This window comes from Poeciliopsis prolifica, unplaced genomic scaffold, assembly GCF_027474105.1.
Source record: "Poeciliopsis prolifica strain line A6 unplaced genomic scaffold, Auburn_PproV2 SCAFFOLD014, whole genome shotgun sequence".
Lineage (NCBI taxonomy): Eukaryota > Metazoa > Chordata > Actinopteri > Cyprinodontiformes > Poeciliidae > Poeciliopsis > Poeciliopsis prolifica.
In genome coordinates, this window is record NW_026562389.1 from 7,985,795 (window position 1) to 8,010,914 (window position 25,120).

At 39.5% G+C, this 25,120-nt stretch overlaps 1 protein-coding gene across 2 annotated transcripts in view; it reads right to left on the bottom strand.

The window, feature by feature from the left end:
- The window catches only part of nos1 (nitric oxide synthase 1 (neuronal)), a 55,142-nt gene that overhangs the window by 22,249 nt on the left and 7,773 nt on the right, over nt 1–25,120 (bottom strand). For both annotated transcript variants that reach the window (XM_055039561.1, XM_055039560.1), the window contains exons 3-10: nt 23,928–24,030; nt 18,198–18,335; nt 13,274–13,419; nt 5,694–5,856; nt 4,987–5,078; nt 3,388–3,529; nt 3,166–3,305; nt 2,071–2,245 (exon numbers count right to left, since the gene is read on the bottom strand). In XM_055039561.1, coding sequence (XP_054895536.1) covers nt 2,071–2,245; nt 3,166–3,305; nt 3,388–3,529; nt 4,987–5,078; nt 5,694–5,856; nt 13,274–13,419; nt 18,198–18,335; nt 23,928–24,030 — 1,099 coding nt within the window. The remainder of the gene's footprint in view (nt 1–2,070; nt 2,246–3,165; nt 3,306–3,387; nt 3,530–4,986; nt 5,079–5,693; nt 5,857–13,273; nt 13,420–18,197; nt 18,336–23,927; nt 24,031–25,120) is intronic.

The window sequence follows — 25,120 nt, forward strand, 5'->3', positions numbered from 1 at the left end:
ATATTAATGTGAAAGCCAATTGTATGCAATATGCTTTTCTGTTTGATGAAAAGGTTTGCTTATAGATGGCTTTCCCAAAAGCTTGGATTTTTCAATCAAATGTGAAGTGGACCATTAGATCTGGTCCCTGAATGGCCTAATGATTTGGTGCATATCACAGACACACAGAACACTAGGCAAAAATCTATGAAAATCTATGACAAGACGAAAATGTGGTTGGCAAGAAATGAGAAAAAAACAACAACCTATAAGCAACTGTTTACAGAAGTAATTTTAAGCCATCATATATATGAAAGCATCTTTACATCACTTTGTACTACATTTTTTTATTTTACTTTCATTCTGTTTACATTTACATGTTTCAGAACAGTTCAGTTAAAATTCCACTTCAAATATGCTACTGCAAAATCTGTTTTATATTTTCTGTTTTCTTGGGTGCCATACTTTTACAGAGAAAGTTCATTCTATAATTCATCACTTCCAGGTACCCAAGCCTGTAGTTGCAACTTGAGCCAAATTAATTTTCTTACTTCCTTGTGTGATTGGTGCTGTTAGCTGTTTTTGCCAATCATACATAATCAAACATGACCATTTTTGTTAAATGTCTAAAACAGAAATTTTATGTGGTTTTAAAGTTTATATATTTTGAAAGAGTAAGCCATATTGCTACATAGACTTTTTCTTAAAGATCCAGTAGTATATAATTCTGTTGCATACAGTTTCTGCCCAGGTTCACCTGTCAGGCAGCCTCACAATTGATTTTGGACGTTATACAGAAGAGCTCATCAACAAGTGCTTGACAGTTGATATGACAGTTTGTAGTGATTTGTTGAGTTTGGTTTTCACCAAACATGTCAATGTGAATTATCAGATATCTCAACCTTGATCTTGTCTCTCCCAATAGCAGGTTTCCAGAGTTTCTGATGTTCTTTCAGTAACAGCTATCCTAAGTCATGAACCAGTTTTCTTCACAGAGATGAATGGCTTTCCTGATAAACTCATTGATTGCTTTGCTGATTGTATTGCAGTAAACTTTAATACCAGTAGGATGTAGAATCAAAGAAATCTCTTTCAGATGTTGGCGATTACCCACACCAATCCAAAGTCTGACCTCAGAGGGAATTTGTGGGAATACCTGTGAAAATTGACAAATGTTTGGAATGTCTTCTAAATGAAAATAACTCCCACCCAGAACCCTTTAGAGCACAGCCCCCCACAGTGAAATTTCAAAAATTACCAAATAACCTTTCAATTTGCTTCTCCAAGGTCACTTATCTTATCTTTACACATTTCTTTCATTCAGCCCAGAAAACTGTTATTCCTATTCCTATGAGTGGTACATTTATACTCTAGATGTGTGTTTACTTTTACATACATCGTGCCCATATTCTGCTTATGTTTTTGTTATGTTTGCATTTTGTGAAAATGCAGAACAAGAAGTCATATCTTAATGCAAGACTGTATTGATTTTATTTTAAGAACTTGTAATTGGTCAATAGATTATTTCTTGCATGCAAGGTCTTTGAGTTAAAAACCATGGTTTCATATTTGGCAAATTACTTAGAGTTGAATGAAACAGAAAAACCCAAAGGGCAGCAAGAAGCCAACAGCCTTCTCCACAATTTAAGCACTTGAGTTACAAGACGAAGCCAAAGCTGGCACCCATGTGCCTTGAAGTGCTCCTCAAAATTGGATTGCTCTGATTTGGGAAGAAATCTTTGGAAACCTTTCTCTTTACATGTCTGAGAATTGATATATGACATTTGACAAAGACAAAAACAACAGTCTGTTCAGCATTCTCCAGCTGTGATATCACCTTTCTTTTAACTGAAGGCCATAAAGGATTCTTTAGGGTCTAGATTGCTTAGATATAGCTTAACACCATAACACACAAACCCTTATTTTTTTCGCTAATCAGATTTCTATCCATTTTGCATAATCACATTGTTTTTGGCTCATTTGATGACACAACACATGCTTGTCTTGACACAAGGCTGCAGTCAATCTGTGCCTTCAATTCTTTCCTGCTTCCAGCGTCACATGACTGTATTTTCAGGCACAAAAAAATACCTCCAGAATGTTGTAGCGTGAGGTGTCACAGAAGTCCCTCACGCCAATCTCTGTGCCCATATACCAGCCACTGAAGGGGCATCCAGTGAATTCAAGACCGCCAATCTCTAGCAGCATGTTTGAAACTGCTGGAAGGCCGTACCACTTCAGTTCCAGGTCCTTGAACCACTCATACCTGGTGAAGGAGACAATTGTGACGTAGTTAAAGGGCTACATCAGATAATTTGCTCATTATCCACTGCCAAGCTCAAAATATGCTTCATCACTAGAATCCTTAAGAGCCAGTGTAATTGCCTCTGAGACATTTAAAAAGTTAATGTGTCCAAAAACTAACATTACCAAAATGAAACCCATTGTTAAGGCTTTTGTAATTCTGGCCAAAGGAAGTGTGGCCTGTTGAAACCTTTGGGGGGATTGATAGCATTGCTTTCAGTCTATTATTTGCAGCACTGGGTTTAATCTTGTGTAATGATGAGACACTGTGCGTGGCCGGAGCTTGTGCCAAGCTGCTGCCAGAGCTAAGGGCCAGCTGATGCATGTGTATGGAGAAAAGAAAGCCAAATCTGGAAGCGTCTGGCAGGGTGATCTGTGTGTCAAGGGATTCTGAAACACTCTGTAGTGTTTAACAATGCTGTTATAGCTTGGAGTGCATCTGTAAGTGTGTAGTTGTGAATAATGCTGTAGCAGGAAAACCGAATTCTTTGTGTAATTGCAATGGTACCGTGCAAGTTATGATCTTAATGATTAAGATACCAAGGGTTTTACAGCTTTTGAGATTTGGCTTCAGATATTCTGTTGCAGGAAAAGTAAACAAAACAAATGACAAATAAGAAGCTGGAAGTTTCCATTAATAAGTCCCTTGGTTACCACCAAAAAAACACACTAGCCCTAGTTGTGCTTTCAGGGAATAATCAGCACATGTGGAATGCAAAGATAACCAATTAGCTTTCTTGACATGAAAGGAACCTATTGTTTGAGAAGTGCGGTTAAAAAGATGTGTAAGTGGGTGGATGTCCCTCAGTACAGTCTCTTCTGTTGTCATTTTGTTGCATTCTGTATGTTTTATGCATGCCAAAGAGAAAAAGCAGAACTCACTTTGGATGTACAATATGCACCTCCAGAATTAGGTCTTCAGGGATCTCAAATAGCTCAGGGTCATTTCCATTGGCTTGCAGCAGAAGTGGAAGGACATCAAATCGACCTTTTGGTGCTTTCCATCCAAGCTGCATACAGATCTAAGGATGAAAGTTCCGAATGTTAGCCAAAGAAAAGCCAAAGAGACGGACAATTCTGATTCTGCATATAACTGATCTGTACCTCTGTGAATTCAACATTAGCAGGGTCTCCCAGAATACCTCCATCAGGTTGTTTGTAACCTGCGTAGCGAATCAACTGACTGTTCCACACTCTGAAATCATGTTTGCCATCAGTTCTCTGTGGAAATATGGTGATTGCTGACCTACAAAAGAGGAATAAGGAAATGCAATTAAGTACAGGCAAAAAGAGAATGCTGTGCTATATTGACATCTCTGCAAGTGTGTGGCTTCTGTACACGCTGGTTTTGAAGTGAGGCAACAACACATCAGGTGATGTAAGTGCTGCATTCATCAACTAGACCACTTCCTGATGGATGATACTGTCAAAGCCTGGCTAAATGTTGCCCAATCTAGATCCAACTGGTGTTTTAATGCTCTTTACACGGTGAAATTGTTAATGTTGGTAAGCTGGTTGTCAGTAACTGAGGAGGGTGTGATGGATTACTGAACAGCTTGTCTGAATCTGGGCCAGATGGGCTGCAAGTCTGCATCCAGTGGAAACAACTTATAGGCAAACATTTCTCTTTGGAAGAACATGTTGTGATCAGTCATTTGTGGTAATGCATAATCAGCTAGCCAGTGATCAAAACCACCAATAGTTCTTTTCATTGGCTCAAATTGAGAAGAAAAAAGAAAAAATGTGAATAATAATTTGCTTCCCTAATCAGAAAATGCAACAACTCTTTAACAGGATGATCTTTGATGCGCTTATTGTTTAGTTCAGCAATAATCAGATAAAATGTCCCAGTCCTTTAATGTGGTGAAGAAAGGCTGCTATAAAGCTTCTAGCAGATTAGCTGCTTGCTTTTTATCATAATAAAATGTTCTACTTCTCAATTTAATTATAGAACAAAGATGCAGATAATTGGAAACATAATCCATCTTTAAATTACTTCAGATTTTATTACATTGGAAAAAAGAATAACAAATTTAAAAAGGATTTCAGATTATAGATTATTCAGGTATGACTGCTGACTGATAACTAAGATGGAGAAGCCATAACAGTGGCTTATGAGGTCCTCAATTATAATGTTCAACATTTTTTCCCTTGGTGATTTATAAAGAACAATATTACAATTTAAACACTTTTTATTGATTGATGTTAAAGCAGACAAGCCAGAATTTCAGTCTCGTTTGTGTGGCGCCTCTTTTTGACCTGCATCCGAGCCAGCTTTCAGAGGGCCAGGAGACTTGTAGTAATGAGTCAGGATGCATCCATCTTACGAGAAGTAAATGTGAGATGTCACTTATGATTAGGACTTGGCAGAACGTGTGTGAGGGCAGCGCAGGGGTCTGACAAATGACTGCTTGTTAGTGAGGTCTGCCGCCTTACCAGCCGGGCAGTGATTGGTGCTGAAGTGCTGACGGATAAATAGACAGGCAGCAGATAGTGTCATATACGACGTTAAGAGACAGAGCGCACATTGACAGATGGGACAGAGGGTCAAGTCGGGGTAGTTGGAGATGGAGAGGGGTGATGAGCTACATGGAGTGACAGATGGATCAGATGCAATGAGAGGAACTGGGGCAGAGCTGTAACAGTAGGAAAACTGAAAAGAAGTAATAGTATAAATAGTATTAACTTGGTGTGTGGTTTTACCGAAGGTTGCCTTTGTTGGTGGCATACTTGATATGGTTACAGATGTAGTTATACATTCCATGGGCTGTTGTGCAGTCTCTGGCATCAAAAACCTGAAAAAGCAAATATGAAACATGAAATTAAAGTTTTGTTTTTACAACATTTTAGTAAGAGCTTTACTAAAACCAGCAGACTTTAGGCCAGTTTCTGAAAACCAATCCAGTGCACCCTATGCCCTGAAAAGCCACCATTATCACATGATTCACGAAAACATGGTTCGTGAACTGCATGCCCTCTTTTCTATTTCTACACCTGAAGATCCTGTTCACAAGCAAGATTTGAAACAAGAAGTTCAAGTTTGTGTCAGGAAAGCAGAGACAGCTTCTAGTTTGGGTGTATAATTACCAATAATTACCAAGCATCCCTGTGAGTAATGCTGCTAAAGCACTCTCCAGAAGTATGGAGGACACTTATAAGTCATTTTTTTACAATACATGTGAAATGGACAAATAAACTCTCATGATTTGTTCAAAAACTTCTCAGACATTTTTGGTGGACTGGTCCAAGGACAGCACAAAAGCCATACCAGTCATCCATAATGCAAGATTTGATAATCTGTCCCCACATTGTCCAGAGCCTTCGGCATGACAACAAACAACTTTTCTCAGCTCATCTTCATCTGAAACTTTACTAACAAGATACAGAATCCTTGACATATTGGGTACAACCTGTAGTTTGGACCACTGAATCCGTCCCACACATCGGGCAGCATTTCTCCAGGCGTGCTTGGCTCCATAAATCAGTTCAGTGTCTTTTAGTTGATAAGTTCCTGAAGCTTCAATCTCTTTTGTCACCTCCTCCCATCTGTCCACATGGGCCTTGGAGCCATACCTGAGAGGCAGGACAGGTTCAGGGATACAATATAACAACTGACAACACAGAATACTAAATTATGAGGACATGTGATGTTGTCAAACCAGTATGAAATGATAAGTTAAGAAGCAGTCACAGAACATGCTGACACATTGAGAATATGGGCTCCCACATGGGTGTTGTGTATACATGCACTCAATCTAAAAGAGAAGCAAAGAAACATCTAAATGGGGAAATGTTTCAGAAAATCAACAGGGATTAGGGTGAACGTTTTGAACGTGAAAATAAATTAAATGACTAAAGTTTTCATTGAAAGACTAAAACTGGATTCTTCTGCAGTGAACCAGCAATGATCTTTCACCTATCAGGGTTTGCTTATGATAATTATAGACAGGCTGTGGAAAATACCCAAAGTGTTGGACTGTGCCTTGTGGACTTCGCTGGATTGTGATTGGCTGGTCTGCCTGTCAATCATGGTCGACAACAACCTATCAGAGTCTTGATGTGTTGGAACGTTCTAGAGTGTGCCGAACAGTTTTTTTGTTACAGTAATTTTTTGCCGTAGTTAAACAGCTTTGCAGCTATAATATAAAAGGCGTGATGTTTGCTGATTTTACTTTTGTACATTAAGAGTTGTAAGCTGAGTATTAATAAAAGGTCGCCACATCTTTGACCGGATACCTGCAGTTTTTTCGGACATCCATTACCACGCACTTCAGTTCAATTGGTCCTTCGAGCCGGAGCTGGAAATATTGCAGGACATGGCGACAAGTACTCAAGTTGGAGATGACGAACCCACGCCCGTGGTAAGGCCCAGACGACTTGCACTTACACGAAGTAATACGGCAGACTATAGGATGGAGTTTCAGCCTGTGCATGAACCTGCTTTTAGGGCACAGATACTCCTATCAGATGTCAGTGATTCAGATGCTGAAGATCACTATAGCGCACCCATCAGCCAGCAACCTAGTCCTAACCATTGGAAAGTGCTGGATCAGTGGAAGATGCTGACGAAGCTGAGAGAGAAAAGGAGTGTTTACGGACTGAAAATCAGTACCAACGTGAAGCTATTTTGGAGCTCACAAGAGATAGAGATGATCTATATCACAGTAACCGTGAGATGAAGAGAGAATTGCAAGAGTTGCGACAAACAGCAGCACAGATGTCCACGGTCCTGGAAACGTTGAAGGTGATGGAACCAAAATGGAGAAACTCACAGCAAGCGAGGCTGAAGATAACTTCTTTGCTTCACCAACATATAATGTACACTCAGCAACATTTCCTGTCCCAAAGCCAAGGATTCGCACACTACAGAAAGCTAAGAGGGACGTAGAGCATCATTCACTTTCCTCAAGCATAAGAGATGAGTCTACTTTCCCTCACGAAGACCAGCGTGTGCATTATTCAGACCGAGGCTACAGGTATGGGAATAGAAGAGGCGAAGAGAGTGTGACAGAAAGCCTCTCAACAGCTCCAGTTCCTACACCACGAAGTTCAACGAAAATAAAGACCTCTACACCTCCAGTGCCAGCTCCAAGGTCAGTCCCGTCTAGACTATCCAAGTTAGAGCCTTCTGCTTCGTTTAAAGGAGAAGATCCTTATGACTGTAGGATTGTCCAAAACTCACATTCTACATCTAAACATGGAAGTACATATAGTGGTCCTGCTCCAACTATACCCTATTTTGTGCATCCAGACCCCCGTGAGTTCTTCAGGCTGAGGATTGCACTTGATAACATTCTGCCTGCTGGTGCTTCTGAACATTTTAAATATCAAGTCCTAACAGATCATCTCAAGCTAGAAGAAGCTCTTCTAATTGCAGATTCCTTTTGCAACTCTCCACATCCTTTCACCGACACGATGGATGCCCTGTTCATGCAGTTTGGCCAGCCACATCAGCTTGCCTTAGCACGAATTGCAGAACTGATGGATGGACCAGACATACGAAGTGGGGACGGGGAAGCATTTCGCATGTTTGCACTACGAATACGTTCCCTGTTGGGCATGTTAGAGCAACTAGGAAGAGAAGGCAGTATTGAACTCCATTGTGGATCTCATGTTTCAAGATTGCTGAGCAAGCTTCCACACGAGCTTAGAAGCAGTTTCAGAAGAAGAGTACATCCAAGTAAGGTTCCAATTCCAACCCTGTATGATCTTGGAGAATGGCTGGATTTTGAAATGCAGGTTTATGAAGACAACACCAGATTTTGTACTTCTACTAGAGACAGCCAAAGGAAACGAAGCACAGAAAAGGACAAAAAGATAGCTTCAAGAAGTACAACATTACTGCTCAGTTCTGGGAAATCAGGAGAGACCAAGGTTTCTGAACTGACGCAAAATGCCACTACTCCTGAGAAGGAGAAGGCCAAGAATAAACCCTACTGTCCTTACTGTGACCATTCCAGTCATTTTCTGAACGGTTGTCAGAACTTTCAGCAGCTTACAAAGGAACAGAAAGTACAGTGGATCAAAACAAATAACCGCTGTTGGCGTTGTGGAAGAGGACATCAGTCTGCCAAATGTACTCTCAAGGCAACCTGTAAAACATGTGGACGTAGGCACCTGCTGATATTACATGATGTAAATGAGAAATGGCAAGAAAAGGAGGAGACTACAGAGAAAGAGAAACACCCAGGTCAGGGAACCATTGTGGGTGCCTGTCTAACAAGCAGTGTGGATGACAAACTTTATGTTGGACGTTCCTTAACCAAGCATAAAGTTCTTCTCAAAATAGCCAAAGTCCGATTGAGTAATGGGAACAAAAGTATGGAAGTCTTCGCTATTTTGGATGGTTCAGAGCGAACCATTTTGCTTCACAGTGCAGCACGTGAGCTTGGTTTGGAAGGGGAGTCTGAAGCTCTTGTACTCCACACAGTGAAAAAGGACTCAAGGGTTATCCATGGCCATGCAGTTTCGTTCTCTGTCTCCCCTGTGACTCAACCAGCAAAGACCTTTTGGATCAACCGGGCTTTCACCGCTAAGTCTCTAAACCTTGCAGAACACAGTCAACCCACTGTTACTCTGCAGCGAAAATACAAACATCTGCAAGATTTACCACTTCAGCCAATCAACACGGTTCAGCCACTTCTCCTGATTGGCTCTGACTTCCCATATCTAATCACTCCCATGGAACCGGTCCTCTTGGGGAATAAAGGTGGCCCAGCAGCAGTCAGGACTCGCTTGGGTTGGACATTACAGGGCCCTGCAGAAGGAGTGAAACCAGGATCAGACACACAACAATGTCATTTCACCTCATTTCAGTCTCCCACCACTGAGTTGCATCAACAAGTTGAAAAGCTCTGGCAACTTGATGTTCTTCCATATCGGAGCACAAAGGTAGTGACAAGGTCAAGACAAGATAGTGAGGCTTTGTGCACCCTTGAAGAAAAGACTGTCAGAGTTCAAGTTGGCGGAGTACTCAGATATGCTACCCCAATGCTCCGCATTAAAGGTACAGAATCCCTACATGCTACTCCTGAAGCAACTCTACCGCTCCTCAGAAACATAGAAAGGAGACTTGCTAAAAATCCTGACCAAGCAGAAACATACAAGGCTGAAATGAAGAAACTGGAAGACGCTGGATACATACAGAAGTTACAGCCTGAAGAAGTGGAGAAATCTGATGAAGCCTGGTACATCCCACATCACATGGTGCAGCACAACAATAAAAGCAGAGTGGTTTTTAACTGTTCATTCCAACATCAGGGAAAGAACTTAAACAAACTACTCCTACCAGGTCCTACTTTAAGTCCATCCTTGCTAGCTGTACTTCTTCGCTTTCGTGAACATACTGTGGCCATTTCCAGTGATATTAAAGCAATGTTTCACCAGGTGAGACTTCTCCCTGAGGACAAACCACTGTTGCGGTTCCTTTGGAGGGACTTGGAAAAGGGAGGAACCTCCAAGTGTTTATGAGTGGCAAGTGCTCCCCTTTGGGACCACCTGCAGTCCATGCTGTGCCACTTATGCACTGCAAAAGCATATCCAAAATCACAGCCAGCCTGGAGAGGACATCCGAGAGGCAGTTGAAAGAAGTTTCTATGTGGACAATTGTCTTCACAGTTTCAGTACAGAAATGGAAGCAAAGATGTTAGTTGATAAACTCAGAGATGTCCTGGCTGAGGAGGATTTGATCTAAGACAATGGGCGAGCAACGTGCCATCAGTAATCAGTCATCTCCCAGAAGACGCCAGATCAACTAGCAGCAATCTGTGGATAAATCAGAATCAGCTCGACACATTTGAATCCACACTTGGACTCCACTGGCATTGTCCTACAGATCTGCTGCACTACAAACATCTTCCTACATGTGACCTCTCAGTGACGATGCGAAGCATTTACAGAACTCTGGCGAGCTTGTATGACCCTCTTGGATATATTATCCCCTTTACCACCAGAGCTAAGGTTGTCATTCAACGACTCTGGGATAAGAAAAGAGAGTGGGACGATCCAAGGCTTCCTGAGGATTTGCTACAGATATGGAAAACTGGCAAGGAGAGCTGCCTGACTTAGAGAGGATCTCTTTACCTCGATGTTACACCACAGAAAAGTTAGATCTGCCGGACAGCAAAAGAGACATCCATGTCTTTTGTGACGCATCTGAGCAGGCATATGGCTCAGTTGCCTATTTGGTCACAGAAGCTCCAGACGGACTCAGGGAAATTGCCTTTCTAGCAGCAAGGTCACGAGTCTCACCACGAAAGCAGCTGTCCATTCCAAGATTGGAATTGTGTGCAGCTCTCACAGGTGCACAGTTAGCTCATGTGCTAAAGACTGAACTCAACATTCCTATACAAAGGGTTTTTCTGTGGTCCGACTCCCACTGTTTTAACCTGGCTAAAGTCTGAGTCATGCCACTTAAGGTGTTTGTTGGAACCCGGGTGGCAGAAATTCAGGAGTTAACATCCCCCCAGGATTGGCACTTTGTGCCATCAAAAGAGAATCCTGCTGACGACATAACCAGGGGAAAAACTCTGGCCGAACTTGCCGACGTCTCCAGGTGGTCACATGGACCTGTCTTTCTTCAAGACCCTATGAACTTATGGCCTCATGCCCTCAATCTGCACCACAGATGGCGAAGATGAGCTAAAACATTCATCATTTTGTGGAGCCATATCTAACATCCCAAGCTCTGCCATCCCTGAGATCACCCAGTATCAAACTTTCAGGGATGTTGTAGAAGCGACAGTGAGACGTGCTCATGGGGCGGCTCACACCACTGGCAGCTCCACAGCAGATGATTATCGGAAAGCTGAAATTGAAATACTGCGTCAAACCCAGAGGGAAAGCTTTCCTACTGAGTTTCCTAAGCTCAAATCAGGCCAAACGGTTGGACCTAGTAGTCGATTGTACCGTTTGGATCCGCAGTTGACCAATCCATGGAACTCATCCGTGTGGGAGGCCGACTTAGACGTGCCTCTGAACTTGAAGAGGATTCTATCCACCCATTCGTTCTCGATCCCCGTCATCCTGTGACAGAATTAATCATTAAGGACATCGACGAAGAGCTTCACCACCCAGGACCAGAAAGGGTATTTGCAGAAATAAGGAGAAGATTCTGGATTCTACGGGGCAGGGAGGCTGTTCGACGCTATCAGAAAAATTGTGTTGGCTGCCGACGATGGAGGGGAAAACCTGTTGCTCCCAAATGGCTGATTTGCCACCATCCAGACTCAGACTATTCAAACCACCTTTCTACTCTATTGGAGTGGACTGCTTTGGACCTTACGTTATCAAGATTGGCAGAAGACATGAAAAGAGTGGGGCATCATATTCAAATGTATGACCACAAGGGCTGTCCATGTAGATCTGCTGCCAAGCCTTGATGCCGACTCATTCTTGTTGGCACTGAGACGTCTGATAGCCCGCCGAGGAAAGCCCAATGAAGTACTTTGTGATCAAGGCACAAATTTTAAAGCTGGAGAACGTGAACTGAAAAATGCCTTCAGGAGCCTTCAGCCACAAATTCAGGAACAGCTGGCTGGTCAACAAATAGACTTCAGATTCAACCCTCCAGGAGCACCACACTTCGGTGGATGTTGGGAAAGGGAAATTAAATCCCTGAAATCAGCCCTCACTACAACCCTGGGTGCCCAAATTGTGACAGAGGAGGTCCTGCGCACACTTTTGGTGGAAGTTGAAGGGATTCTTAACTCCAAACCGCTTGGTTATGTTTCAACAGACGTAGCCGACCCAGATCCTATCACTCCTAACATCTTACTGATGGGGCGGCTAGATCCATCTCTTCCTCAAGTTACATACCCAGAAGTAGAGATTACTGGTCGGAGGAGATGGAGACATTGTCAAGTGTTGGCTGAACACTTTTGGAAACATTTCCTAAAGTTTTACCTGCCAGGGCTCCAAGCTCGAAATAAGTGGCAAGAGCACACTGAAGACCTGCAAATTGGAACGGTTGTGATGATAGCAGACCCACAGTTACCACGAGCTCTTTGGCCTGTTGGACTGATTAAGAAGGTTTTCCCTGCAGCAGACGGAAGAATCCGCACAGCTGAAGTGCAGGTCCAGGATCGCAACTATATTCGCCCAGTCGTACGTCTAGTGAAACTGCCAGAAGTTCCAGATTAAAGGACCGATCTTCAGTAAATATTTCCAAGCTGCAAATTATCATGGATAATTTGGGGGCGGCTGTGGAAAATACCCAAAGTGTTGGACTGTGCCTTGTGGACTTCGCTGGATTGTGATTGGCTGGTCTGCCTGTCAATCATGGTCGACAACAACCTATCAGAGTCTTGATGTGTTGGAACGTTCTAGAGTGTGCCGAACAGTTTTTTTGTTACAGTAATTTTTTGCCGTAGTTAAACAGCTTTGCAGCTATAATATAAAAGGCGTGATGTTTGCTGATTTTACTTTTGTACATTAAGAGTTGTAAGCTGAGTATTAATAAAAGGTCGCCACATCTTTGACCGGATACCTGCAGTTTTTTCGGACATCCATTACCATGCACTTCAGTTCACAGGCCATTGCTGTAGACTAGATTTCTTCCATTAACAAAACTTGTGGAGTTTTTGGTGAAGTGCATTTTCCAAACCCGCTGCAGCTTCTCTAATTTACCAAGAACGCTTTTGGTTGCATTTAAGAAGAGACCGCTGAAACCAAACCAGGCCTTTCAAATATTTTCTTTACTATACTTAAAATCTTCTACAAGGGAAATGTAGAGTTGACAATGGGTCTTCTAACTACACACATTTTGGGGGGAGAAGGAGAAATTGGATCAGCTCTTTGACTCACTTGAAACCCAAGAATATTGCACTGTGTAGTGATATCTCTGTGTACAGAGCTGACAGACTTGTCACTTTTTATGATTAATTAGATGACAGTTTAACTGTCTAAAAATTGTAAATCTCCATATAACAAATCACACAGGTTTAGAGGCTTTATTTATTTTTTTTACTACGGTATTATTAGCTGAACTTGCCTTTTTATGGAGGTGTAGTATTGGTCAATGAAGTCAGCGGCCAGGGGAAGAAGTTCCTCTTTGGTTCGGACCTCATCTGGTTTGCGAACACTCTGACTTTGCATTATTATAGAACCATTGCAGACGTTTTCACTGCAGATTGGCATCTGCAAATAAGCAAGCAAGTTAATACTGTACAAAAGTAAAATTAAGCATTAAATCATCACAACATTCGAACAACTAAGCAAAAGCAATTGGTTTTTGTTGCCTTAAAGAAAAGAAAAAAAACAATCAGCCTCCAGATTTCACACTCAATGGGAAAGACGTTCAGAGTTGTGTTGCTTTAACTGAAAACATGCTAAAACCTTTAGTTTTCAGCCTTTAACGTAGTGCAGACAGCTTTTTTTATGTTTCAGGATAAACACAACTGCAAACAGATTTTGAGGGTGGAGACAAATGTATACATATTTTCAGATGAAAGTAAAATTTGCATTGCATTTGAAAATCAAGCTCTGGAGAAAAAGAGTGCTAGTGAATCTTAGGTTTCCATAAGATACAAATCTAGAAAGCTTGTTTTGAGTTCAGTTTTCATCTGGTTCCTGAAGTTTAATAACCAAAACACTCATGAGCCATTTTTGAAACAGTTTGATGTTAAATCAGCCTCAGTATTTTTTTTTCTGCTTTCATACAATCAACACAATGAGTCCCTTACTCAGGTGTATTCAAGCCCTTTCAAATAGATCAAGTATTACATTTCAGTAGGGATAATAAGTAAAGTTGTTTTAACTCTTTAAGAATTCCAGACACTGCAAATGTTACATTTCCTATTGTTATATAAATAGATGGCATGTGTATCAATGAATGAGTAAGTCAGTGAGTCATGTTGGTGTCGTTCCATTAAATGGGGACTTGAAGAATCGAACAGACAAGAAAAAGACAAACATAAATAACAGATGGCTACAATGAAAAAAGAAATCTATCCCACCCTCTGTGGTCATCGTGTTATTAAAAGTTTAGTCAACAGTCACCTTGATTTTTTTTTTTTTTGGAGAGAGAATCAAGAGCAGCATAAGTAGAGGGTGTTAGCAAAGAGAAAATTTGACTAGGACCCTAGTGTGCCCAAAATTGGCTCATTAAACTCAACCACCCACTTACACTTTGCCAACACTGTAAGGATGTGTTCAAAAGAAAAAAGAAATATGGAGGAAAAAAAACACGAATCTGTGAGCAAACTGAGGAAAGAAAACACAATGAAAAACAAATGAATTTCAAGTCAGACAAAAGAAAGACAGGAATCTGGGGAGAGGTAACCGACAAGCAAGAGCAAAACAGATGAAACAAAGAGGTGACGGAGTAAAACGGGGAAAATGGATGAGTAGAGAGTTAAAAATAAAACAAAGGAATAACTCATGCTCCAGCACGTCCGCTCGTCACACTGCTCTGGGCATTCATGCCAGCCAGCTGTCCTTTTGGAATAAGACGGCTCATCTGTGATATATAATAAATCTGAAGATGCCATTACAGCCCATTCATTGGGATGCACACGACAGGCTGTCCAATAAGTCAAAGGAATTAGGTTTCTGTTTACAAATGGCGGTGCATCCTTGAAAACTGCAATGATCACCTCTCCTCTGGTAGGTGGACTCATTGACTAAAAGTAGAAACTTTGGCTATTTGACAAAATATGTTGTGAAAAAAAACAACTGAGAAATTAACAGGAAAAAAAAGGCTAAACATTATCGTCTGCGACTTTCAGTCTCATAAGTGTCGGAAATGACTGAACATCTTATTTTAATTCTTTTGTGCTAGATCACAGAGAAAAATATCACACACAAAAGTGGTGATCTCTAAAATGGATGAATAAAGTGTTTTTTGCATCTAGTTCGTGTTGCAAACAAAGTAATGGATGCTAACCTTACAGCCGACATGTTTCAGCTGGAAAAAGATGCATCCCATTCAAAAATGCCTGACTTAGCTTGACATTGGTTTAAAAATATCTGGACAATCAAGAGATGTTGAGTATTACTCCAAAATAATATTTGTCACCAAAAATAATTCAGGGAATAATTTTGAATCATTTCATCAAGTATTTAGAAAGTTGGCTCAAGACTAAAGGACAATTTTCAACTATAATCTATTTTAAGCTCTTGTTCATCTAAACAACTGAATTTTCAATTTCACTTAAAGGTTCTGCTCTCCACAACAATAAATCATCTTTTTGGTTTTAGATAAAAAATAAAAATCATGAACAATAGACTGTTGTTTTCACAAACGTATTCCTCTTCTTCATCCTTAGACTTGACCACTTCTGTATTTTTTTTGCGCTGAATTATCTAAACATTGCTTAGCTACAAACATCCCTCTTCAAACTGTATGTCATCCCTAAAGATGCTTACATGAAAACATAAAATTCATGCAGTCACTTTGGTTCCATATTTGATGTCTACATTGTAAACCCACAGTCCGTTGATTATGCATCACTGGACCACAATTAAGTGCAACAATTGAGCTCACCCGAACAAGAAGTATGGTGGATTTATGAGGTAACAATATAAGTAAAAAATTATCTGCCCAAACACTTATTTTTAGTTATTTCATTCGTTGCATTTGCAAAGCCCTCCTACTCAAAGCTGTGATGTGAACTTTTTTTTCTATAATTTTGCAAAGAATAATGTTAAAGGCAGAATTCTTGAAATGATGAACAAATTATCTCATACTCTGTTTCACCACCCCCTACCAGGAAAATCATAACATTTCCATTATAAGCAGCTGTTGGACAGCTGAACAGTGTGCCAATTATGGCTAGAGATTTTAGGAGCCTAAAATGTGGAGGAAATAATATTTCTTAGAGAAGCTATTAAATATGATGGCTTTGTTATAGACATATAAAAAGAAAACGATTACGACAAAAATGAAAATTTCATCTCGATTCCCCTAGTTCTCTTTTACAGAAAATCATTCATCCATGTGAGCTGCCAAATAACAGTGTGCTGATGATACATTGTTTTATTACAAGGTATTCATTACTCAGCATTATATTATAGTCACCAACTACATAAATATGATTAGAAATTAAATGAAATAATGTATTTAGTTGCTGCATTTTTGGGCACCTATTTATGCCCGGGGCTGGAATAACCAGGAAATCAAAGAGTCCATTAGCGATCTTTAGCAACAACGTCATTGTTTTCCATTTTTGACACTCAGTTGAAGTTTTGCTAGTATGTTTGGTGATCATCGTGCTGCTGGGTGACCCAGTTTGGGTCAAGGTTCATCTGTTGAGCAGATGGGCTCACATCTAACTGTGCAAGACTTTGATCCACATTGGAATTTATGGGTCAGTGACTTACTGACTACAAAGTGCTCAAGTCCTGAAATATAAGGGCAAAACGCTCTCCTACCATATTGTGACAGTTTTTATGAAGTATGCCAAAAAGTCACAAATATCAGCAACAAAAAATTGCTTTTACAAAAGCCATTTCCAAGTGTTCTTAGGTACATGTACTTTAAACTGATTGTGCATCTTACAACATTCTTGTATTTGCCAAATAAATATGCACATGTAATTGCAAATATTGTTTTACAATATTGAAAGACTTGCCAGGGCTGCTATGGCCTGTATTTCACAGACAATGGCTGTCTAAACAGGAATAGAACAGCATAGCCAGTCACGCAATAAACATGCAACACAGACTATTCTGACATAATAGTGATGGATAATGACCAATTAAGATTTCACATTCTTTGTGCAGTTTCCTGTTGTTCAAATCATGTGGATAATTTAAAAACAAAAACAAATTTAAAAGAGATAGATGCTGCGCAATTGATCTCAAACACTGAAATACCCACGTCATTCTCCTTTATGAACTTGAATTTAGGGACTACAACGATGGCGACCTTTGATATTATCTTTGTCCAATACAATAGTCCAAGATAATGCATCCAATTATTCAGTAATTGAGTGTTACTCTAAAATGATAGATGGAAAACATATTCTATAATAAAATCTAAAAATTAAGCTTAAAAGAAAATTACAAACTACAAGATTGAAATAGTTTGGATAAATCCATTCAAGTATGTCTTTTCAGTGCTCTGTCTGGGATTTGTTACATTGTATTTCTGGATTTCTCAGGATGGATTTCATTCTGGCCAACCAGCAAACAGTGCAGAGAATCAATATCCTCATTTGCAACTCCTGTTTTTGAATTGTAGACACCCAGTTGCACTGGCAGCAGAAGTGAAAGGCATTAGGGTGTGTTGGTCAGATAAATATTGCACAATTAATTCTGGAGCAAGAGGAATGCTTAAGACATTTTATTGCTGAAAAAGATGTTCAGCTTCACACTTCTCTTCTATTTATTGTGGATGCAATTCCAGTCAGCTCTACAGCGTAGCTTCCTTCACGGTCAAACTGGAACATTATGAAGGCAATTTAGTGTTTACCAAACAGTAGGATTTGGTAAAATCAGCTCCAATCCTTTCAAATATCACCAAAGTTCACAAAGTGTAGAAAAAGCTGTTGGATTTTAACCAGGCTTGGAAAAAAAAAAAAAAACACTGAAAACTGAAGGTTGTGAAAATTAAAATGTATGCCCTTCGTGGATTACAAAGCTGAAATTAGTGAGAATTGATTGAAATTGCATTTTATCGCTAGTTTTTGTAGAGTAATTAAAGTTAAATAAATGTATCAATCTATTTCTATTTATTAAGATTATATAAGTTGTGTTTTATATATTTATGAAAGAACCATTAATGTGTCTTTTTGTTTTGAAATAAAATTAATGAGGCAGATTAAAAGCATTTCTCATTCATCCCTATGATAATTGTACATTAATTAGCTTTTCCGCTGCATGATTTAGGCAATAAAAGGAAAATCCCTTGCTGAAATATTGGATGGTAGTTACGTCAATTAAAAAAAAAAAACAATATTTATGTTTTGCCTTACCTTACTGCAGCTGTGGTGAAGGACATCATTGTAGACACCGCCCGTCTCCCAGTTCTTGATCTTCATGAAGCGAGGGCATTTGGAGGGGCTGCCATTCTGCACAGATTTAATGGGTGACATCCTGCCCTGGGCTGTAGACTGCAGAGAGCACACAGAGATGTATATATGCATTAGTCACAACTATAACTACTCTAATAGGTTCTGACTCTTATAACACTTGGGTCAGAAACTAATCGTTTCTCACCAGGTGTTATATCGAGAAAAGCTGAAAAGTCCCACATCCAGGAAGCGAATGTGAGTGAAGCTTGTGTCAGGAAAGTTAGGATGAATATAGCAAACATTCTCCAGAAGTGTTTCAAGCATTGCAATCAGCTTTGACCCAAGCTCTTTCTTCTCAAGGAAAATTGTTATGCATTGTGTTCGAGATCATCTCACACAGGCTTATGAAAGCAGAGCCGATTACAGAAAGCATTCACATTCTTCTCCTCTTCCAATTCTGTTTTATTTTCCACTCCAGGATAAAGGCAATCAGTGTGAAACCGTAAGTCAAGGGTGAGCTAGTTCTCACCTCATTGAGGTTCTCAAGCTACTGACTGATCAATGAAGGCAATTTAACCCCAAAGTCGCCTGTAAACGTTCCTGGAGAAAAGCAGCAAGTGATTGCCAAAGATCAGAGTAATCAATGGCACTCTTTAGAAGCTCTTTCATCATCTGCCACTGCATTGTTAATTACACAGTTTTGAGCAACAGGGACATAATCATTATGCTTGCTGGAGAGAATGCCAACAGTGTTTACTGGCTGAGTCTTTTTTGTGTTTTATCAAGTTGCAAAAAGGAGTTTGGAGCTTTGAACAGTACATATAAAGACCTTTTTTGTGGTACGTTCAGTCTCAAACAGCAGCCAAGACTCACTGTGCAGCTAAACAGTGACACATCAAAAGTTGAGGAAGAATTCAGTGTTCCACATAAAAAAAAAAAAAAAAAAAAATCTTTTTTGCTAGAATTCAAAAAAGATGTTGTGAAACTGAATTTCTTGACAGTGACACAACTTATGGCTGCTGATTGACTAAATGGTAACTTTGGCATTAACGTTTGAGACTTTAGCAGATTATTTTTTTTCCAAAAGAACAAGTTTTGAATGTCAGCATACTTTTTAAGTTTTATGCCTCGTACTAATGCACACTTTAAATGTCAAAATAGAAGAACTTAAAAAAGGGAACATAATTGGCAGCTATAATAAAAAGGAAAAACAATCAAAAGAGACCATCTAATACTAAGTTTGTAATTCTTAATCCAGTTGATTTGAGAGAAAAAAATGGAGGTGGAAATAGAAGAGCTTGCTTTGCAAAGCTTTCCATTTGTTTCTTAACTCAAGATGGAATTTTTCAATCAGAAAATCTGCAACACTTCAAAAATCGTACAAACGCCATCCTTAAAATTCAGATATGGCTGCCTTAAATCCAGATTCATTTGGAAAACATCTACCCATGAGAGTTCTGTGCCTAAAACCTGTAAAATGCATCTTAATACTTTAACATCACCGTGTATCCACCTTATTCCTAGCCCCCATGAGGTTTTGCTCCGCAAACCGGAACTGCCATTTGTTTCCATGTTAGCAACTCGCTATCCATCTTTTGTCAGTTTTTAGGCTACAATATGTGTGAACTCCAGTTACCACAGCTTAAATGTGCCAACATTGTTTTACCGCTACCTACAGTTATTGCAGGGAGGGATGATGGAGAAAATAACCCGCACGAGCATATGTAGCTACTTCACTAATTCAGTTGCTTTGGATGCACAAGGGGATCGTACCCTTTCCAGCAAGTTGCTCTCTATAACAGGTTAATGTGTGATTTGGTTTGGTTTGGTTCTAGTCCAGTAGGGAGATTCTCCGTATTACATTCTGAAGCGTAGCCGCTGCAGTCATTTCTCCCTTGATTTGTAGTAACATTGAGCCACTGTGAACCTCGAGGTTCTGATTGTGATGGACTAAATAAACCTGGATACTTTATTTTGTCTTGTAAAAATGTATTGCTGGCTCAAAACACAATAAAACACACTTGGTGCAGCCACTTCATAAACTTTATTTTTTAAATTAAAACAAAAAAGAAAATTCACAACACATCAAGCACCAATGTAGTTGTTGTTTTACACTTCTGGTGCAAAATGGCAGCTCAGAACTCTGACCAGCATCTATGCTTTTCTCTTCTTAATTAAGTGTTTTGCTACAAAACTTAACGATCGTGTGCCTGTCGCTCCCCGTGATTAAACTCACAATTACGATCCTCTGTACTGAGCATCTCTCGGATAGCATACGGTGTGTCCATATGCAAGTTTTACTAAATATTGAACAATAACCCAAAGAGATATAGCTTTTCTATCATGAATATAGATTAGGAAAAAAACCTACAAATTACAGTGAAACACTATACTGCTGCTGCTTTCGGTGAGCGCCGGAAGTAGGACCCAAAATTGTTTCTACAGTAAGCCTCCTATGAATAATGTGGATTGCTGAAAGTCAGTAATAGAAGATACAAGCCAATGTTAGTTGACAGACTTGTGTCCAGATCCCTGTAAAGTTGACTGTGACATTTTCAGTACTAGGAAGCTCAGTTCCATCCACTTTAGTGGTCAAAACTCAGAGCAACTTATGAATGTGTGTGTGATTGAGAAAGGTTAGTATTCTTGGTGAAGAGTATAACTAACAGAAAGCATAAGAGAAATAAATACTTTCGACAATTAGTATTTTTTAATACTTTGTTCAGAAAGGCAACAAGTTGTAATTTTTTGTAAAACAACTCTTATTTTTTACACCATAGCTTCCATTTGAGAGTGGCAGGTGTTTTATCGATTTGAAGTTGTACTAGTCTCAATAAGTTATGAGGTTTGAACTTTGACTCTGTCATCAAGACACCCAGATTACCTTATGTTGATGGGCTAGCGATCATTTACACCCAGATTGAGCCAGGTTTTAGCTGTAAGGTCAGGTATCAACACAATTGAGTCAAATCGGCCTGATATACAAAACCTTTCTGATCACCAGCAGAAAAAAAGTCAAATAGCTTGTGCAGTTTGAGGAAGTCTCATGTACTACAAAACAAATTTCTTTTTAAAAGTGAAATTGCTTTCGCCTGGCAATCGCTCAAAACATGACATACCTGTTCAGACCTTTTCCATTGTTGCTGTCATAAAATTGACATTTTAGGGTAGCTTGGTAAGGTCCAACATGTTTAAAGAATTGCATTTCATATAAGTATACAGATAAAAAGTTTAAAGATAGATTCAAGCCACAAACTGAGTATTTTTGTCATCTACTTTTAAATAATGCAGGAATTGTGAGACAATTTGCTAAAAACAGTTCTATTCCAAAGTTGTGATCCATCAATTATAAATGAATCTGTATGTCCACACCTCTGTGAGGCTGCAAGCCAAATGAATAAATGAAGAGTGAACATCAACTGCTGGTTGAAAATAAATCCTGACCACCGTGGGTTTTCTTGTATTTCTCAAGTCAAAACAGGTCAATTTATCTGAATGAAGACCATTTTATATTTCCTTTCTTTAAATGATCCGGTCCTCCTTCCTGCTGCCCATCAGATTCAAATCAACATATATCAATGTCAAGAATGAGGCATGGATGGAAAAGAGAGGATCTGCTGTACAAGAAATTACAATAACAGCAAAACTGATTAGGAGAATAGGATGATGGAGCATAATTACCAAATGATTTGAAGCAAACTTATTTATGCAGTAAACGTTCCACCAATCAATTAAAATATTTGATTGGAAATTCAGATGATGAGCAGCAAAATCTGGGAACAGCTGATAGAAAGTGGATAAAACAGACAGCTTGAAAAGAGAAAAAGTGTGATTGCAAAATATTTATGCACTTCTTAGGATTTAAGGAAAAAACAAATAAAAGATTGTGAGCTACATTTCCCTGCTTCAGTGACTTCTTCAAGCGAGTGCCACCAGAAATTGGGTGTAATTTTACAGAACAATCTGCTGTTGTAGTTTACATATTAATCATAATGGAGGAGAAACTCAGGTTGAAGATTGAAGAACAATCTCTGTCCACAGAGAGAAAACTGAATTGCAGGTGAGCGTGTCAACTAAAATTCTGGCAGCTTAAGAAATTAGACATGCAATTTTATAAACCACTAGCTGTTCAATAAGATTTTCCCTGGACTAATGTTTCTCATTTATGGTTTTTATAACAAAATGCACATTTCAACTAAATTTTTAAGTCCTTCAGGTTTGAGCAAAAACATTTCATATCAAATTCACCTCTGAGGTCCGTTAGCCAGTCAAATCTGTTTCTGTTTTTTCTGTGAAAAACAAAACACATATTCCAAAAGAATCTGCATTTTGTTTGTAGGTCTAAAAGAATTGATTAATCAAAGAAAAGGGTTCATTTAATTGGAAGAAATTGTACTGCAGCTGGATGTATTCATTGGGTCTACTGGAAATATTCCACTCCATCCGGTTGCATTGATGAAGCCTTGAGAAGCGCTAAAATTGTGCTGATAATGTGGGCTGTGTGCAGATTATCACACTACCCACATCACTGAGACCGATGATGAGATCCTTCTGTTTGGAAGGTCAGATTTAACACTGCAACAAGTCATCATCAAAAAAAATAAAATGCAGAGATCAGCAAACACTTTGCCACCTTCTGCAGAGCTGTATAGGGATATGCATGATAAAGACAAATCCCTATTAAAACGTATGTTTTAAATTGTAAGAATATGCGTTGGACTTCGGTTGTGGATAGGAGGGTGCAGTCCCACCCTGGTGTAACCATTTCTTGTCCTTGATAAAGAAATGTATCTGAACAGAATGATGCTGCCACCTCCACATTTCTTTCAATAATGCTTGTTTTTGTTTGTTTGCAACTCTTTCATAAAGCCCAGAATTGTGATAAGTGTGACTAACATTTGTCGTCTTAACATTTTCATTTACCTAAACTACTGATCTCCTGAACTCCTCCAGATGTACTAATGTCCTTTGGACCACTGTTCTGATGAATGTTCTCTTCTTCTAGCCTGTTATTTAAAGTTGACCATCATGTCTCGGTGGGTTTGCAGTCATGCAATTTTTTTTTTCCCCCATGTTTGGCAGATGAACTGAGCAGTGCTTCAGATTTGGGACATTGTTTAGTAACCCAAATGTGTTTAAGCTTCTTCACAGCATTATCCTTGACATGCCATGTTCCTTTTTTCTCATGATTCTGTTTACTCACTAATACTCTAACAAACCTGAATGCTTCACTGAACAGCTGGATTTACGCTAAAGTAAAACTACACACATCTGTACTATATTTACTCATTAGATGAGGTTTGAAAGAAGTTGCGTGCATTTGGTGATGTCAGTGCTATCAGAGGTGGTGGGATGAATCCAACTGTCTGCCAACTGTTGTAAATATTTGGAAAATATTTACAAATAAAATGTTTCCTTCTGCTCCACAGACATGTACTAGTTTGTGTTATTCTACTGCATGAAATAAAATGCACAGAAGTTTGAAGTTGTGCGACAAAATGTAAAAGAGGTATAAATAAGACACTGTGGCAAAGCCTGGCCAGACTTGAACTGCAGACAAATGCAAAGAAAAAGCAACCGTGATTTGTGGGTCATTCAGAACTAATTTGGATAAACTTATTTTTAGATTGATTCCATTTTTAAATCATTGCTATTATTTTAACATATTTCAGTTGTACTTTTGTTTTTTACCTTGTCAATATCAGCATTGTGGTCTGCCACTGGCACGTGTTCTGACATTCTGTCATTATCCGAACCCAGCTGGATGGATGTCTCATTTCCCACACCGAGGTCCCTGGAAGAGAAACCCAATTTTCCATCAGGTGTGTGCACTCTGATCTTACACAAGCTACTTTCATTTCAATTTAAAAATCTCACAAAAAAGCAAACTCAGACAATTAAAAGCACACACAGACTGTAAACAATTCTCAATTTTGGCTTTGTGGACACAAGACTGTTTGCTCACCAATGCTATTAAAATCATGAAAGCTTTCTGTGTCTAAAAAGTAAACCTTAAACAGGATTGTCTTTTCAAAAGTATACAGGTGCATTGATTTGTTTCATGCTCCAGGTTGTGCTAGATGTGGATTATTTAAGTAACTTTGTGGCAAAACTGATCAGGCAAATTCTAAGAAAAGCAAACTTAAATCCAGATGACTCTTAAATAAAAACACTGAACAAACCAGGAGGTTCAAAAATTACAATAGGAAAAAATATTACATGTGAAGAAGGATTGTGCATAATTGTGAGATATCTCAATCAGAGCTGTGAGAATGGGATTGTGGGTGGGATTTGGAGCTGCTAACACACAGAAAAACATAGGACTTGGAAAAAAAAAAACAAAAAAAAAACCCTAATCTCCCTGTTTAAGTTTGGTTTCCTCCATTCAAAAACGCCCACACACATTTTGCCTCCTACAGTCTTTCACATGCTCAACCCCTCTAGCACCAACCCGCCCATCTTTCCTTGCCATCGCCATGAGCACGTGTCCGTGCCAATTGTAAGTCCTCATAGGCATCCTTTTTCTCTTTCACACTTCCTGTCACATTCCATCTCGTTATTGCCACAATTTGGGAAAGCATATTCTTTCCGACGCTGCAGAGTTGGAGTTCAAATGGGCTGAAACAATGGGAGAAGTCGCATGTGTCATTTGCGATTACCGCTGACTGACGCAGAGCATCATCTGCCTGACGTGGAGCTGTGAAAATATACCTCCTTCTTTGCTGAAAACAAGCAACGGCCATTGTTTCACGCTTTTTTGTTCCTGACAATAGGTCTTTAAAAACTGATTCCAGAAACGTTACTGTGGGAAGATTACCCGGAAACACATTCCGTGTGTGTTAAAAATAACCACATTTTTTTAAATGTTCATTTTCAGTTGAGAT